General features: G+C 34.6%; 1 protein-coding gene across 4 annotated transcripts in view; it reads right to left on the minus strand.

Annotated features, from left to right (window-relative positions):
- Positions 1-689: 689 nt before the first annotated feature.
- LOC111044016 (protein outspread) overlaps positions 690-19,648 on the minus strand; it is a 40,502-nt gene continuing 21,543 nt past the window's right edge. The window contains exons 13-23 of one of the 4 annotated variants that reach the window (XM_039436712.1): positions 17,713-19,496; positions 16,255-16,357; positions 14,751-14,963; positions 14,239-14,386; positions 13,712-13,835; positions 12,847-12,924; positions 11,160-11,312; positions 10,587-10,689; positions 7,001-7,199; positions 5,131-5,208; positions 690-3,012 (exon numbers count right to left, since the gene is read on the minus strand). In XM_039436712.1, the coding sequence (XP_039292646.1) occupies positions 2,894-3,012; positions 5,131-5,208; positions 7,001-7,199; positions 10,587-10,689; positions 11,160-11,312; positions 12,847-12,924; positions 13,712-13,835; positions 14,239-14,386; positions 14,751-14,963; positions 16,255-16,357; positions 17,713-19,496 (3,102 nt within the window). In that variant the 3' untranslated portion in view covers positions 690-2,893. The remainder of the gene's footprint in view (positions 3,013-5,130; positions 5,209-7,000; positions 7,200-10,586; positions 10,690-11,159; positions 11,313-12,846; positions 12,925-13,711; positions 13,836-14,238; positions 14,387-14,750; positions 14,964-16,254; positions 16,358-17,712; positions 19,497-19,648) is intronic. The other 3 variants (XR_005572303.1, XM_022329066.2, XR_005572304.1) reach the window with 3 other exon arrangements.

The following is a 19,648-nucleotide window of genomic DNA, read 5'->3' on the forward strand; positions in this document are numbered from 1 at the left end:
CTTCAAGTTTATATTACAAGTAATAATAATTACAGTAATTGACAATTTCCATTAATTCATTCCATCCTGATTAAACTCTAGAACTCAATATTGTTTAGTTTATGTACAAAAATTACAGAATTACAAGTCAAAAATACAATGGTTAATACATTATGGTTATTATTATATTTGTAATGGTATGCATGTTCAATCTGATACAGAGTTTGAAAACTATTGATGTATTAATAATAATATATTTTAGGTGTTTCAAATATTATTAAACAACAGAATAACAATACTGCAAAAGTTTAGGAAAGTTGAACGAAAACAATAGTATACTAAAATTATATAACAGAAGATAAGTTTTTTAGACATACAAATAATTTCTACTCAATATAATATCGATCTACAAATGTAATTTTAATGGGAAAAATTATTAATAGACTATAGATTCAGAACAAGGAATAATCTACAAATAATTATTAAAAAAAGAATTTAATACTACATAGAATACTATAATCTCAAAAGATGTCTTCATGTTAAATGGAATCAACCATTGAAATTTATTATATAATCAAAACCTGGTTCACAATAATATTGACTAACAAACAAATTCAAACCGTTATTAGAACTAAATTTGTACCAAAAACTAATCTCATTTTTAAAATGAGTTGACAACTTTCTGCTAATTTCTCCAAAATTCATAACACACCATACTTCACCGGGAATATTAGTTCACACACATTATAAGAAAATTAACAATTAAAATATATTATTATGCTCCCTTATAAATCTTCGAATATGAATTATGCTTCAAATGTTATGACTTACTGATACTCTTTAAACTTGTAACTGATATTGGAACTGGTCCAAACTTCATATTTAGAATTCATTAATGTAGATTCACTACTTAGAATATCCTGAATATATTAAGAAACAATAATTGTCTCAAACAATTTTTTATTTTGACTCCAATCCACTTATATTTGTAACAAACTTAATCTATAAGGAGTAACAGTATTCATTTTCAATAAATTCGTTTTATATAATTTATAATGATTTTAATTGCTTTTGGACCCGGATAAATTACTCACACAACGATAACAATACACATTCAAAAAGCACAATGTTCAATTCCACCGTTCTATGCCTACTCTACGCCTTTCCATTAAAGCTAGGTACAAAACTCCAAGGATTATCTTGCTTTTAGTAATACTATACTCCTTCGAGTATATAATACTCTTCCCAATTTGAAAAGCAGCATAAAAATATTTTTTTTATATGGAGTTGTTTTATATTATTCTATAAGAGGGATCATGATGTAGGAAATTTCCGGTTTCAATAAGTTATAAATCAATATTTTCTGAGGAAGAGAACATAGGATTAACTAATTTTGGATATTATTTATTAATGTACTGAATTTGAGGACATTTAATTATTGTACCCCGCATCTTGACTTCATTACCTTTGATACGGTTCTTGAAATCCGACTTTCAATACATCCTACTTAATATTTTCCAATCAAATTACTTCAAAATCATAAGAACTTAAGAATAACTTACAAAAAAATGACTGAAGTTTCATGATGGGACTCTGAATCTTGCACTTCAAACTGTAATAATTTGATATTACAAATTATATTCGTAATAATGAATCGAATTTATTGTCTCAAATTTATCTTCTACTGCTTCAAAATGTCTTTCAAATTAATCTCAAAATGAATTTCCATTTTTATATCCTCACAAAAGGTAAGAATCAATTCAAAATCTATTTTTACTACTCCATCCTTTCTTTCAAATTCATCATTATTTTGTCTTCTATTTTGATGAGAATCAACTTGAAAATTTCTGAAAAGAATTAAATCACTGTATTTACTTTCCACATTTTCTCTCAGCCAAATGACAATATATTCATTACACATTCCGATCTGATGTGTAAGAACTCAAAAATTTCAAACAAGGGGGAATCAAGAAACTACTAGATAATACATATATTTCACCTCAATGAGAATCAACTCAATAGGCAAAGCAATACTATTAAATCTTGACAGGCAACACCCAACAGCATATTGTATTATGTAATCTCTCAACTGTTAACAGTTTTCAACATACTTTATGTATTCAATATTGAAAGTGACAATAGAATCATGTTAGAAATATATCGACTATCGAGGAAAATAAAACATCTTATCCAACTTGAAGGCAGAATGCCTTGTCATTACACTACTGGTTAGCCAAGGAGATATGACAGCTATAAGATGAGATATTGAGTTTATTGGAATCGCTTACATAGCTATGAGTTTCATTGGAATCGAATCGTTAGAAATATGCTTTCACGATGAGGAAAAAATTACTGAATGACAGAGAGAAACCGAGCGAGATGAAGAGAGAGAGAGAGAGAGAGAGTGAGAGAGAGAGAGAGAGAGAGAGAGAGAGAGAGAGAGAGAGGACACGAAAAAGAAGAGCTTACAGGGTAAGCTGAGAAGTAAAGATGTATTTAAACAGTAGTATAGATGTTAAAAAAACAGCTTTTAAGACAGAAAAAAGAGAGACGGAGACAACGAAAAACAAAAGATTACAGGGTGACCAAAGAAGTACAGATATATTGGAGGGTGTAGTAGATTTTAGAAAAATATCCTGAAAGTAATAGAAAAAGCAACTTTTAGGACAGAGAGAGGAAGACAGAAAAAGAAAGAGGAACAGAAAGAGAGAGGGATTGATGGATTGATTATATGCCTTTATTAGGGCGGAGTTAGGACTCCTGGTCCTTTCTGCCACACAACCCTTAAGGGAGAGAGAGCAAGAAGATATTACAGGTGACCAGAGAAGTAAAAATATATTAGAGGGTTTTATAAATTACATAAAAAGCATTTTAAGTTATGGAACAGAGAGGGGAAGGGGGAGATAGAGAGAGACTACTGTTCGAAGATCTTCTTGCGCTCAGCCACCATCCCACTCAGAGCGCAGGGGGAGGGGGAACGCAGAGGGGGTAGAACACTGCGACCGCATACTAGGGCTGAATACCTCTTCAACTCTGAAAACAAAGCATTTACAATTATAAACAAAATAAAATTAATTATATCAAAAACACATCGATAAAAAGGCTAATACAGAGTGATTCACATAAGGTGTACGTAAGAATACGGAACTTGTTAACCGTTCATTTTAAAGAGAACTTTAAATGGGCAACTTCCCTTATTTTTTGTGAAATTTTACGACATGCCATTTTAAATTGAAAATTTGCCGCCATCTTCCAAAATGGAGGATAACTTTATTTATTTGAATGGCAACCCCCTTTTTATGAAATTTTTGGATTCTACGTAAAATTCAAAGACATTTTTACTCTTGTCATTTTTTGTGGTAAACCTAACCGTTTAGGATGTACAGCCAGTAATGCAATATCCATATTATGTGTGGCTTATTATGGCTGTACATCCGAAACGGTTAGGTTTATCAAAAAAATGACAAGAGTAAAAATGTTTTAAAATTGAATGTAGAATCCAAAAATATCATAAAAATGGGGGTTGCCATTTGAAAAAATAAAGTTGTCCTTCATTTTGGAAGATGGCGGCCAAATCTTCAATTTAAAATAGCATGTCGTAAAATGTCACAAAAAAGAAGGGAAGTTGCACATTTAAAGTTTTCTGTAAAATGAACGGTTAACAAGTTACCTATTGTTACACATTATGTGAATCACTCTGTATAATGTCAGTGGGTACAATTCACTTCATCAACATCTCAGTTCATCAAGAATCAGCCCGGGTGAGCAACTTCAGTTCGTCAAGTTCTTGATGCTTTCAATAATATTCAATATATCCGTATAAAATGGGATATAAAATAGCGCCTACGTTATATAGCAATCCATAGTGAACTCACAAGTAGGGTTTCAAGTTCCAGTCAAATATCTCACTTTGAAAGAAGGTATAATAATAATAATAATATCGAGTGACCTGGCTGGCTCAGGTCTGGTGTCAGAGTTTTCAGGTCGCAACTCATCAATTTCAGGGCCTCTCACATCACCTAACGACTGCTTTGAAAGAAGGTAATTCTTTATTGATTGATACAATAATTACATCATCAAAATGATAGGGAGAGATAAAATAAGGTAAATAGAAATAAAAATAAAAATTTCAGTACCCTTTTTTTGAATTATTTTATCACATGTTTCAAAATTGATGCCATTTTGACTTGAAAAAAATAATTAAAAAAAGGGTACTAAGATTTTTATTTTTATTTATATTTATATTACAAATAGCCCTATACAGAAAAGAGAAATAAGATAAGGTAACCTTGTGCTATTCCTCTCCCGAATTCAGATAAGGTTACACATAGTCCGAGATAGGTATATTTTCATTTATCCTCTATCCTTTTGTCCAGTAGATAGATCACAAGAGCTACAATGTTCTCAGGAAAATATTGTGTTTTGACACCTGCCAAGTTATTTGAAGAAAGATACAGTGAGATTCACTTCAAACTGGCAGAATTGTTTGAATGTGAAGCATTGATGTTATTATTTTAAGGTTCGATGTCAGTACAAAGTGAATTCACAATATTAAACAACCGTGGCTGTCAGAAACAACTGTCTGCATACTCTACAATTAAAAAAAAACAAACTTAAAATTGTCCCAAGGTAAGCAGTCTAATCGCTGTCTAAGCAGTCTAAAGCTGCGTTTACACCAAAGTTAGTAACAAAATGTTAATAAGTTAATCCTTATAGATTCTATTAGATTGAACCTTATAATACACATGATAATCATATGTGTTTGTCAAGTTCCGTTTAATCTAGACTAATAGAATCGATAGGTGTAAACGCGGCTTAAGCAGTCGCTTACGCATTCAGGAGTTCAATCAATTGAAATAGAAAAGAATTAGCAGCTAATAGAATAATATTTGGAATAAGTATTTGGATTATTCAAATTTAAATTTATTCACCAAAATACAATCATGAAACGAAGTATCCACAGAGATGTTAAACACAGATGTTTGCCTTATTTAGGCTATATCAACCATAAAAAATCGAGAGAAATTGGAACAATAGAAATTCGGAAGAAATTTTGCGTTCAATTATCTTGATTCTCTCTCAATCATTAATTTGATTTTGTGATTGTGTGAATAAGTTAAATAAATAAATGAAATAAATATTATTTCTCACCTGAACTGTTCAGAGATAAGGGTTCCAAGCGAGTTTTACTCTTTAGAATGGGATCTATACAGCTGTCGTTCCTATTTCCTGAAAATTTATAAAAAACAAAATTAATTTAAACAAGACCATGAATGAATAATACAGAACATTTCCAATAATTATCATTGTACAGTTCATTAACAGCTTTATTGAAGTTAAATTTCCACATTATTTCATCCATTCAACTATTGTAAACTGAGTATAAGGAAAGCATCTTGCTATTTATTGAATACATGTCTTATTGTTTAAGCTTTGTTTAATAGATGTTCATATTTACAATATATTCAAAGTTGTACAGCGTATTATTCGACAAGATTACTGACTTGAGTTAGAGAAAGAACTGTTATACAATGATTTTACTTTTACTTTTGAATTTTTTGATCCGTCAAGAACTGCAGTGTTTCATCATGTTTTATAACTATAATAACGACTAGCAGACTATATAGGGCCTATATAGGCTAAGTGAAAATTAATTATTTACTCACTGACTGATACATGCTTTGGAACAGGACAGATTCATTGCCGATCTATTATTATTGTCGATGAATCCTGTACGATACAAAAGCAGGCTTCAATCAGAAGTCAGTTATCGAATATTTCATATTTTTTACATAATAATTGTCTGCAAGTCTAGAAAAAAAAATTGTATTGTATACAGGGGTATATCTTTCACATAATAATATGATATATTATTTTTTAATAATATTGTCTGCAAGTCTAGGAAAAAAAATTGTATTGTATACAGGGGTATATCTTTCACATAATAATATGATATATTATTTTTTATAATATTGTCTGCAAGTCTAGAAAAAAAAATTGTATTGTATACAGGGGTATATCTTTCACATAATAATTTATGATATATTATTTTTTAATAATATTGTCTGCAAGTCTAGAAAAAAAGTTGTATTGTATACAGGGGTATATCTTTCACATAATAATATGATATTATATTGACTGCAAGTCGTTATTATAGTGCTTAAATTTGATTCAAATATATGCAAAATATAGGTATTAGAAGTTTTGAATGAGTTAAACTTCATACAACTGTGATAAGACTGTAATAAGATGCTGTATTAGAACCAATTATAATGCTGTATAATTCTTTGAAGATAAGCTTGAAAAAGCCAGCATTCAAGATAACAACAGTCTAAACATGGTTAAATATCTAAAAACGGTCTGCAACTGTTTCAATTTGCAGATAGATTCTGATTTGACAGAAAAGCCAAGAGTGTTAGGTGATTTGATACATATCAATGCATTAACATATAAAGCAGAATAATCCAAAACTATAAAATATAATGTTGAAGCCAGTATTAATAGGAACCACGTATTATAAAACTGTTCTAGCGAGTGATAAATTACCGAAATCTGAATTCTAGCAGTTCAGATTCATAAGAAACTTCCTTATTATTGTATCGAGTGTTTTTATTAAACGACCATTGGAATTATTAATGAAACAAGGTTGATTCATTTCACCAAAGTATTAGATTAGTGAGATACCCCCAGTAGTTCTTTTTGGTGAAGCTATGTGACACTGAGTCTCACATACTGTATCTTTCGTACACTCTCACCTGATAAAAACAGTAATAATTTAGATAGTAGTCGAGAGAAAAATCGGCTTGAAATTTGGAACATAAACAACCTATACCATGGGATATCTTTTTATGCTACCTTTTCTTATGGTGAAAGAGACTTCTGGCTCAGTTCACTCAAGGGTATTCTTTCCCAAATTCGTGTATGAAGAACACAACCCTGCAGGTTCATTTTTTGTCTTTATGCTGTTCCAACACAAGAGTTTCACTGATATTCGAGCAGGAGATTTGCATCCACCACTGACCTGCACTGCGACTATTGTTGTAGTGATTCCAGGCGGCCATTTTTAATTTGTCGACCAGCGCATTGACAACAGCGCTGTCAGCGGCTGACGCCGAACCAGTTGTTGTCACGTTGTTGTCGCCGCCGCCATTGTTGTTCAAGCGGTTGTTGTTGTTGTTGTTGAAATGCAGCAGACAACTGAAGCCAGCCTTGTCTCCATGCTAAGACACACACACACAGGCACACACTCACACATGCTGTCGCACTACTCATGTACTTGCCTTAATTGCTACTAGCACAAGCGCAACTAATATTGCAACTTATTATTACAATAAAAAATAAGAGGCACACTTTTGGTGATGCTATATATTATATAGGACTACATGTAGATGCTATAGATTCCTTCAATATCGAACTCAACCGCTAAATTCAATCATTGAGAAAAACCATTCAGGTTCATTCAAATCCATCCCTAATGAGATTCTACTTTGAAATGTCACTATTCCTTGTAATTAATACATAGAGAAACAATAGCGTAAGTAGATATCCCATGGTATAGGGCGTTTATGTCGCAACTTTTACTGTTATCCCAAGACGATTACTGTCGATTATTGTTGATTTTTACTGATTTGACTGGGTAAGAGTGTATGAACGGCACAATATGAAAGACTACCAGCGTCATAGAGCTTTACGGGAAATAACTACGTGGGCTATCGGCTTGAGATAACAGTAAAAGTTGCGACATAAACGCCCTATGCCATGGGATATCTACTTATGCTATTGTTTCTCTATATCAATGCTGATTATTTCAAGTGAATATCATTATGGACTGTCAGCTTTCAATATTGTATTGAATATGGTTCATTCACAAGAACAACATAAAGCTTGGCTTCCATTATGCCACTGCACTTTCTAGCTTTTTCCCATGACTGAACCAACCTCTATAGTCTATACAACAGGGGCCCATTGGGAGGAGGTTTGGACGCAGAATTCGTCATTGAATTTCTGGGGGGGGGGCGCTCCAAAATAAAATCTTAGGGGGTCCCCCAAAACTACTGACAACATTTTTTGAGTTTCCAATTCAAGGGATTTTTTTCTGTTTTTTTTATAATTTCAGGGGGGGGGCGTCCTTAGGCTTGGGGGGCACCCCTAAATACAATACAATATTGAATAATAGAGTGATTAAAGTCTACAATGATATTCACTTTTTTATTATAAAAAAAGAATAAATAACTAAAATAAATAAACTGTCAGCATTGGTTGCAATGGGGAGCATTGAAGTTATTTACATGGAATGCTGACAGAGCAAAGCAAAATCTCAATAGGTATACTAAAACTATACCTGAATTATTGATCATCAAACAAAAAGTTTTTATAATCAAATTAAGCGCTTGAACTCATTATCTTTTAATAATATATGCATTGTTAATTTGTCTGATGAAAGAACGCCTATAATTTTCAATCATTTTTAATGTAGAGGATTTTTTTCTCAATTTTGTTGTTGTCTGATGAAGCACAATTGAAACCTTGACATACGCGTGGGTGGAGTAATGGAATGCGACTGTTGAAAGCTGGAAATCTTCTAAATGAACCCGAATTTCTTGATTTTTTCACTTCTATGTTCAAATCCAGTTTTTGAGGTTGGACTATAATAATTCATTAGTTGCGAAAAGGCATTTTTAAATAGGAAGGTTACTCATATTATTTTCTATACATATTTTTGTGCGCTGTTTTTTTATTTGCACAAATGAAACAATTCATAGTACTGTATTTGAGTAGTTTCAATAACAAAGTACCACATTTTTGATGATGAAGGTCACATAGCCCACATATATTTTGTGTGGATAATAAGAGAAGTAACTATTGGAATCAAAAATTTTACTAAATACACAACAATTTATCAAAATTCTAATTTTAAATATTCATGTCCAGAAAACATTTTCAATATGTAGCATCACCAAAATAATATTATTTGAGAATAAAAAATAATCATGATCAAACAATAATATCCAAAAGGTAGTCACAAAAACTTCTCAATATACTGATTAAATTAGAAATGTCAAAGATTGAATTAAGAAGATGGAGATTTCAAAAATACGCAAAATAAAATAATAATATGGAGTTACTGCAATTAATAGTGGAAAAAGAGTTTTTGAAACAGTTTGTCAAAGTAGTGAAAATACAAGCAAATAAATCTCAAAGCTGATTCAATAACTATTTCGAGCCAATTATTACAGAGTATTCAAGCTATTTTGTAATCAGATTTTTACTGTACAGATCTAATAAGCTGAGCCAGCTTGAGTAAGCAAAGATATACTTTTTCTTGTGAAAGTGCTCTGAAAATTGGCAGATTCAAGCTTAAAAAGCTATGCTATTGAATTTCAAAAAGACTTTACAAGGATCAAGTTGAATGCACTACTTATAAAATAGTGTTTAAGACAGGATTTAGAGCCTCTACTTTTTTTTATTTGAGTTATTTATCAATAATTAATAATGAATAATCTTTGTTGTGGATTAGCTTCTATTGGTGACCAGAAAATACTTATTTTGATGATGTGTTATTTATAGACAAAGGCCCGGTTGCACAAAAGCCGGTTAAATTTAAACCATGATTAATTTCAGGAGAAGGCGTTTTTGGGAAGACGGCTTCTCTGATTGGTTCTCGTGGAATTAATCAATGGAATTTAACATGGTTCAAATTTAACCGGCTTTTGTGCAACCGGGACTTATTGTATCAACACAGCTTGAACAAATAGCACTATAATGAAATGGGATGAGTTAAGTTTTATTTTATTACAATAGTATATGATTATTTGATAAGTCAAAGACTGTTAAAACAGGGAATTAAATAAGGAGAAATTATAGTTTCTTTTGCCATGAAACAAAAATGAGGGAAAAATTGGAAAGAATGAAAAATATCTCTATAACATACAGTATATTACAATACTGTACTAATATTTGACCAATTTCACTTGTGGCAGTATTTATAAACAATCTTAGAGAAACAAGCTTTGGTTGCCTAGCAACCAGCTACTATAATCGTTCTGATTGTTTCCTGTATTTGTTGCTAGCCAACCCAGGCGTACTTGGCTAAGAAAAGTCTCAAGAATCGTTCATAAATACAACCCTAAATATATCTTACAATATCTTAAAACTGTAGAATATGCTTTCGTATATGTTCTCATATTGTGGAAGGAAATTTTGTATGTTAATTTATTTGTTTCACAAGTAATGAATGACGCTTATAGTTGGGAACTTCCAATGAAATTCATAGTTGGCAACAGCCAATAAAATTCCTAATAGTGAACATCCAATAACTTTTCTAATAATATTATTTTAGGAACTTTTTTTAGTCAACTCCAAACAATTATTGAAACTGAAAAACGATTTTAGTTAAGTTTGAGCAGATTTTTCATCATACCTGGAATACAGGTACTACCAAGTTCAAAAAGTAGAGATTCGAAATTGAATGAAAAAGAAGCAAGCCGAAAATTATTACTGGAAATGTCAAATCAGAAAACGAAGTAAGTTCAAATGGCAAGCGGCAGAAAAGCTTGAGAACGAGTTTAAGTTGGCAGAAAGCTGGTAGGAAAATAATAATTACTCACATTTTTAATTGGTGACTCTTTGGTTTTATCTTCGGGTGTCAGTTCACACTCTTTGGCCAGGTCATTGGCTTCTGCCATCAGGTGAGCTCGTAATTGTTTGTTTCTGCAAACCACAAGAAAATATTCACAAAATATAGAATTGAATCTACTGTATCAAAAATCAAATTCATAATAAAGCATAGCTCGGATTATGTGACATGTCAGAAGCAAAAGTATGGAAAGGTTTCTCAAATACTTGAAGATAAAACCGGTTAAACCCATGTCGAACATTTGAATTACTGAAGAATTTTCTACAAAAACAGAGAGAATTTTCAGAATTATAGATTTCTGTTGGATATAAGAAGTTATTCATTTAAATTTATTAGATCTACCAAGATTAATAACACTATGATATATTAATAATGACTAGCAGTCTATTAATGATTTAATACTGGTTTAAAGCTAATTGAAAACATAGCTCAGAGAACTTTTGAAACTGTTCAAAATTATTACAATTGCTTTAAAAATTGTCAAAAATAATCCAAATATTTTGTTTTCCCATATGTAAGCAATAAAAGTTTTAAGTTAGTTTACCTTGAGTCTAATTGCAAAATATGTTGTTGAGCTTGAGCTAGCTGGTTATTGGCTACTCTCAGTTCTTCCTCTAAGGCTGCCGACTCCACACATTTCACTGAGTACTTCTCAGACAGAGACAGAATCTCCTGCTTTATCTCTTCCATTTCGGCTCTGAAAAGTATCAATCAATCAATCATTCAGTCAACCAACCAACCAATCAGTCTATAAGTTTGTCAATAAAAAATAATTCAAGAAAAAAATGGCTACAAAATAAACACAAGAGAATAATTATTTTGAGTACATTATTGGTTGAAAAAATATAAATATGCTATGGTTGAGAAACCAAAGCAATCTCTATTAAATTTCAGGGTGAGATTGGTGATGGTGTAACAGAAAAACTACTTTCTTAATTTTTTATACAAGTGTTTGATACAATTTCATATAGTTTTTTGAACCCATAATGAAATAGAGTCACTTATTGATAAGTTTAAACTTATTGATAAAATTGAAGCTTATTGGAAGTTGAAAATTATATATTCGAAAAATGCTATTCATCCACAATCAGAACAGAACAGAGAAGAACAATTTTGAGTTGAGTCTGATGTTCTCTCCCGTTCATTATTTATCATTTTTCTAAATAAGTAAATAGATAAACAGGAATATATTAATGGACAAATAGCCAAAATGACGATAAAATAGCTAAAACAGCTAAAATATATAAATAAGAATAGAATAAAAACATTCAGCACCGTCTCCCTTTACATTCAAACATAAATAACAATCAGACAACATTATTTTGCTTATCTATTATTTCATAACATTGAGTATAAACAATACAGCAGAACATAGACCAAATTCCGATTTGTTAGCCATAGTAACTTGTTAAATTTTCTTAGGGCACCATTACATTATTAAGACTGTGTAATAGGTCTCACACACAAATTCAGCAAGCATAATCACATATTATATAATCATATTTTTAGAATTTTCAAAGATATCTAACTGAAAGACCAGCTCAGCTTTATATATCTCTGTTAGGCTGAGATTGGGTATTCGGCCCTTATAACCCGTTAAGAAAGAGCAGTCCAGCTCCGATTCTTATCAGACATGTTTACTGAATAAAAAGATTCCCACAAGAATAATGAGACTGTAATGTGCCGATTTTTCAAGCAATGTGAGCGTGTGAGTACATAAATGATGCAACACAAACATAAATAACATAAATTTACATGACCTGCAATCCAGCCCGATGGAAACATGTAACGATTCAATTTCATTTTACTGTTTATTCTTGTATTGCCAAAATTTAATTTTCACGAATAATTATACTCAATATTGTAAAGAAAACTTTGGTCAACTAGTTTTTGTTCAACTAGTTTTGACCAACTGATTTTTTTTCAACTAGTTTCAATGTCTCAACTATTTGACTCGAACATTGATAGGTACCCATAGCCACCTCTAATACAGGTGTATTAGAGGTTGCTATCTAGTACCACGTCACCTTACCCTCTATATACTGCCAGGTTATATGGATCGTACTCTACCGATAAACTTCTACCAAACATAGAATGAACCACTACCTTTTTTGAACATAAAACGTGAAAACATCAAATAAATATTTACAAACGAGTGATTTTTAACAATAACAAAGCTGACGACAACACATTTATTTTGTGATGGATGCTTTTTAAAAAAATAAACATACCGCACTGCTATTGCAAAGTTATTTTCATTTTCGTTCGGAATTCCCATTTCTCGAAGTTGATTCATATACCAGCAGCCACTAAAGAAAATCTCAGTATCATAATTTGCAAATTCAAATTTCCATAAGTCAATTTCTAAAATTTAAAAATTCAATTGAATATCGTTATGAAGAAAGACTACTGTAATCATGTATTCAATTGCTCTCTTCAACTATTGTAATGATAAAGCTGTAGGTCCACTAATCTCGCATCATCATCACCCGTCTCATTACCCACGCACAAGCCTGGAGCTCATGTGGGCATCATCCTCAGCAAAGCACTTGTGATTCAATTCATACTAAAAACATTACTAAATATTAATACTAGAAACATCTAAACTGGAGACAATAGAAAAATGGATATTAATATAACGGAATAGTACTCAGACATTCCATTAAGCTCAATAAAGTTTTTGAAATATAAAGCTGCGTACACATATACGCGCCTCCAACCCGCACCGAGCACGCTCCGCCCTCGTACCGCCCTCGTTCCTCCATCGCACCGCAGTCGCTCCGCCCCCGCTCTGCAGTCGCACCCATCATGAACGTTACGGAAGATGTTAGCTCTTCTCGCGTTTCCCGGTCGAACCACTGTTGCTCCCCGGTCGATCATCAATCGCTCTGCTCGAGTGACGTTCGGTTGCGGAGCAGAGCGAAAGTCTGTACGCACCTTATGAAATGCGTTTTTAAAATAGTAACGCCAACCTTTGTTTTGGTGCAATGGCGCAAACCGAACCAAAATTTACCTGATATTAAGGATACACAGGCTGTCATTGGGATAAATTGAATAGAAGAATAGAGTATAATTATTGATAGTAGAAATACTCACTCTTGCTCCTTATGCAATGCTCCTATATCGTGTGAGGATTGCATTTTCTTGAGGAATTCCGACTTAAATTTGGTTATTTCTTTTTGTACTTCGGCTTCGTGAGCTTTACGCATTGCATCCAAAGCTGAAATTTGAAAAATATATAGAATTTTAATCAAAATTTGAAAGATAACAAATTCAAACTTATTGGTTTTGACACGTCAAACCTGACTGTAGTGTCGCAAAAAATAGTTCAATAACGAATCAACTTGCAGTTCGTCATGGATATTGAAATAGATGAGTATCAGACATATTGATAATATATTGGTTGAACTTGACCGGTGTTGGTGGAACAGGCTTTGACCATTGAAGACTATTTGAGCATTTTCAAATGTTTTGGCTAAGTTTTCTAGAACCAGAGACAAACAACTCCTCATTTTTCTCTTTGAAAAAACCGGGCAAGAGTAGAAGGAGATACAATAGAAGTAGAAGACTTCTACTAGAATTGAGAATAGTAGTAGGAAGAATAGAAATGAAAAACTAGTTACCAGCTAGAGTGGCTTGAGTTTCTTCGGCCAGAGCCTGCTCTTTCTCCACTCTCAGTGCTTCCAACTCTTGTCGATGTTTCTCCTCCAGTTCAGCGATTATTCTCCGGTGAGAATTCTCCATCCCCATCAATCCTTTTTCGCAAAGTGCCTGTAAAACAAATAAATTAAAATCAATGACACGCCAATAACAGTACCTATATTACCAGGGAGAACCAGTTTTTCACATGCCCCTCGTATCAAGAATAGTTGGTACCTAAAGATAAAAAATCCATTAATATTTCAGCAGTGATTAAATCCTAATTTCAAATTTCTATTCATAGTTTCACGGTAGTTGAGATTGAATTTTATGTAAAGTGCTTACAATGTGAATTATGTGATTGATTGATGAAAAATGTGATTGATGCGATTCCATTTTCATGGATCTACATTGATAACTCTTAGACGAGGTGGAACTCCCGTCTGGGAATCCCCACCAATAAATCTACACGAATATGTTTACCGAGCCAACCTACCCTGAGCTGTTCGATCTCGGCCTGATAGCGCAGACGCACAGTCTCCTCGCCCTGGAGGTGGTCCCTGTCCAGGGAGGTGGAGAGCGTCTTGTGGTAGGCGGCACGCAGGTTGTCCATCTGCTGCGTGTACTCAGAGTCCAGGGTGCCGAGGCGCCGCTCCAGTTTGCGCGCGCGCTCCTTCAGCGCCGACTGCTCCTGCTCGTGTTGGCACACCTGGTTCAAATCACAAACATTCGACAAATGAGACTCGTTCACAATCAGCCAAAAGTGAAAAAGGCATGGATTAATATTACAGGTGTTGGTAAACCTGATTCAAAACATACATTCGAAATAGATTCGACAAATAAGACAGCCCGAAGTGACAGAAGAATGAATGACAGAATTACAGACCGGGTCCTGTAGCTTTGCCTATCCGTATTGGCGGAGGGCCACTAGACTACAGTACTACCCGTTGAAAAACATCCAACATTTTTGAAAATTCTTCTTAAGCAAAAGATGCTCTTTTGTATCTTCTCAAAAGCAACGTGTTGCATCCGAAAAGATACACAAGGAGCCTTTTTGAGTTGCATCCTTTTAGCACAACACAGCCTTTCAGCTAACATTTGTTCAACATGCTCTTTCAATTGTTGGTGATACGTTGCAACCCTGAAGAATCTCTGTGTGTAGGGTGTTTTTTTTTTTTGCAAAGCCGTGAATATTACCCCGCAAACCATACCTTGTGTCTATATTCCGTTTCAGTCACGGAGGAAAAGCTATGGGACGCGTACTTTAAATTATATCACAGGTGCGTTCCTTCAGTGCTGACTGTTCCTGCTCGTGTTGGCACACCTGATTCGGCACATAAACACAAACCTCTGAATGCAATTCGATGGAAGAGACCCAATCTTTTAAATGAGATTACAAACAGACTAGACAAATTAGATTACGACAAAATAAACTTAAATAAATAGTGAAATAAAAAAACATATATTGTCAAATTCTACACAGTTTTATTTCATTATAGAACGGTTCTACAATATTGACAGTGACTCAGTCGAAGTTTTAAATAAATAGTATTGAGAATGTAATCAATCAAAGTAGTTTCTTTTTATTACAATATGTTAATTTTGGACAGTCACAGTAATTATAAAAAATGTGTTTCTTGTTTTGTTTCGGACTGTAAATTTTTGAAAATGAGATATATCATACATATCCTAGAATTGTAATGTTGTATAATTGAGATAGGAAAAGTTTTCGTCATACGTCTACAGGGCCATTCCAAAAGTTATAATTGTACATTATGATATAGATGAATCATCATCATCAGTATTCTGCCCTAGGGCGGGTCCATACATGATTCCTTCTTCTCCATTCCTCCCTGCCCTGTGCTATTCTCTTCAGCTTGAAGTATTTTCCCTCCTCCCTTACATTACCAACCATTTTCACTCTCCTCCGCCCCCGATAGATGAATGAAGAAAATTATAGGTACATTATGAAGAGTATGCAGATTCCTTTAACCACTCACCAGTTTTTGTCTTTCCTGTTCCAGGGAGTTCTGCAGTTCTGACAACTCCATCTGCTGCCGTTGATGGGTGCTGTTTAGGACCTCACGATGTTTGCTTTCTCTCCTGGAAAAAATTTTATATTAAATTAATAACGTATTAATTAATAACGTAACGATTGTATTATTAATTAATTGTAATTGTGTATTAAATGAGAGACTGGTAAGAAAGTTGACATAATTGAAATAGTATGTTCGACTTCACATCAGAAAACACCTTGGACTCATATGAATTATATCCTGTATATAAATTGAAAAATATCCAGTGCAACATTTATAAATTATTCTCTTATGGTGCAAACCTAAGATATTTTCACGGCTCCACTATGTTTGTCGGTTATTGAAAAATGTCCAGTGTGACATTTATAAATTATTATCTTGAGGTGCAAACCTAAGATTAATTTATAAATGTGAGCCGTGAAAACATCTTAGGTTTGCACCATAAGAGAATAATTTATAAATGTCACACTGGACATTTTTCAATTACCGACAAACATAGTGGAGCCGTGAAAATATCTTCAAGATTGAGAATTTTCATAATGCATGTAATCAGATGGTGGAGCTACCTGGTGGCGAATATTGGAGCACTAAGTGCGCTACCATTAAAATACATGCTTCACATTCAACACTGTCAATCTTTAAGTTACATTTGCCGGTCCACTAGGTTTGCAACCTTACGCTAGGCTGTAACTAGGATCAAATAGCTTGAATCAATTTTTTTCAAAATACTTATTAAATCGTTTACTCATGCTCGGTTTGTAGAAATCTTAATGAAACTTTGATTGACCTTTAAAGGGTGAATTAATTTTCATCATCTACGTTTCAGCTGATCAAGAAACATGAGAAGGAAAGAAGTTTTAGTAAAGGGAAGGTTCTAGAATGGATAGTTCTATAGTGAGGTCCACGTTATAATGGCAGTGGATTAAGATAGAAGAATAGCGATGCCGATTCTCTGCATTAATTAATTATATTTCCACACTGTCAAAAAACATAATTGGCATCCTTGTGAACCTAGAAAAGTATATAGTAACACAGGCTTTGTCGAATGATAGGCAAGGATGGCAAAACCAAAGTTGATCAAATACTGTCTTTATAACGTGGACCTCACTATAAAAAACCAGTCATTAGTCTAACATGGGTCTAATAGGGGATGAAAATGAAGTTGATCAAAGATCTTTGACCATTATTTGATAAGGCCCTTCCCAATTGAATAACAGATGGAAAAAATCAACCAACCCCTTGGTAAACAGTGAATAATGAATAGTTCTTCTTGAATACTCAGAACATATTACAAACAATTCAAATCAAACGTGAAAAAATAAAAGCTTCAGCCAACCTCTCTAACTCCACAATTCTAATGAACTGAAAAACAAATAAGAATTCAAACAAACTTAAAAACAAATAATGCACATTGCAACCAACCTGTCCAACTCCTCCTGTAGACTGTTGCAGCGCTGACACTCCTTGCCCTGAGCCAGGCACATCTGCAGCTGCACCAGTCGCTCCTTGATCTCGCCGCAGTAGCAGCAGGCCACCTCCACCCAGTCCGACCCCTCCGACCGCACACTGGCCAGGCTGTCAGTGCCCACCACGCTCGCACTCGCGTCCACCTTCACACAGTCGACCACGTGGTCACGCAGCGAGTCCACCTCCTTCAAAACGTCACCAAACGCCTCCTTGATCCTCTCCTCACCTTCGTTGTGAAGGTCAAAACAAAACTTCACATACAGATTTTGTACTTCAGTTAGAAACGACACCTCATCAAATATCCACGTTTCCTGGTCCTCCGGGCCGGACTCTTCATCACCCTCACACAGCAACGCCATCCTAGTGTCTAACAGTGACTTGTGTGCAACTATATCAACAAACCGCTGCAACAGCACTCTAGCTTTCTCCTCGTCTTCCTCACTCAAGCCACCAACCACATTCTCCTTCTCACCTTTTAACCTCACCAAGTTCGCCTGGTATTTCTCATGTAGCCGGCTCACAGCTTTCTCCATCTCTCCGTTCAACATGTCTGCCGCCAAATTCCCCCAGCACTCCAGCGATGCCCTCTGCTGGATCAGTCCCAAGAACCGTGTCTCATCCTCCCTATCCATCAAACTCTCATAAGTTTTTGTACACTGTTGCATGACTTGGGATATTTCCGCTTGGATCAACTCCTGGTTGACAGCTTCCTGAGCCAAACTCCATGCCTCCTGTATCCTCCCAGAGCACCTCACATCATCCCCCAGAGTCTCCACAGCAAACACCATGGCCAACTCCTCAATGACATCCTCCAGAAACTTCTCAGTCCTCCCATCCAACACCTTCTTCTTCTGTTTCAAATCCTCCACAAAACTACCTCCCGCCACCTTCTTTCTCTCTTTCACCTTCCTGGGCTTCACCCTGCTTTGCTCCATAAGGTGCCTACTCAACGTACGTGTGAGATAATCAAAAGAAGTTTCAATGTTGGGTTTGCCACCATTCAACTTCACCTCCAACATGGACATCAGACGGTTGGCATCCTTGCAGTCAGCCATATTGGAGTCGGAGACAGCATCATGTAACCTTCCAACCAACACTGATTCATAGGCGAGTTTCTCAGCTAGTAGATTCAGCTTGTTCTCATCATTCCACTCCCCTGCTGATATTAGCGCTTCCTTCTTCTTTGCCAGCTCACCCAACTTCACCCTCAACAGATTCTCCATCTTTCTCACCTCATTGACAACCTCAACTTTCAAGCCTTCTGGCCCATCAACAGAGTCTTCAACATTCAACACAACCGGGTGTTCAGGTATGTCGTCATTGGCGGGTGGTGACGACCGACTAATCATGATGCCTTTGGCAGCTTTGCTCACTTTCGCCTCCAGCGAGTTCATGCGGATGAGCACTTTCATTGGTTCAGAGCTGGTGGCGCTATCTAGCGACTTTCGCCGCAACCTGGCGGCGCTAACCTTACTACTTGAGCCGTTTGTTTCTGGACTAGAAGAGGTATGAGGTAATTGGGGTTTCTGTTTGGAATCATCATGTTCCTGAGTGTCTGTGCTGCCATTGGTGATGGCAGTGATGCCGCTGTTATCCAGTGCACAGATTTTCTTTTCAAGTTCGGCCAACTTGTCTTCAAGTTCTTTGCAGATGGAGAAGGATTCACGGCCTTTGAGTGAGAGAGAGCGCCGTTTGTCACGTGTTTCTGACTTGGACAGTTTTTGCTTCAGGGCACGAATCTGAAATTCAAATAAGAATACTGTTTTTAGTTAACAAGACTTGGTTTTTGAAGTCAAGATAAAGATTTGAGATAAATAATCTAAATAACTGGGTAAAATGTTTCAATTTACAGAAGACAAAAACACAAATTCTTAATGGAATTTTTTTATTA

Source organism: Nilaparvata lugens, chromosome 10 (assembly GCF_014356525.2).
Source record: "Nilaparvata lugens isolate BPH chromosome 10, ASM1435652v1, whole genome shotgun sequence".
Classification (NCBI taxonomy): Eukaryota; Metazoa; Arthropoda; class Insecta; order Hemiptera; family Delphacidae; genus Nilaparvata; species Nilaparvata lugens.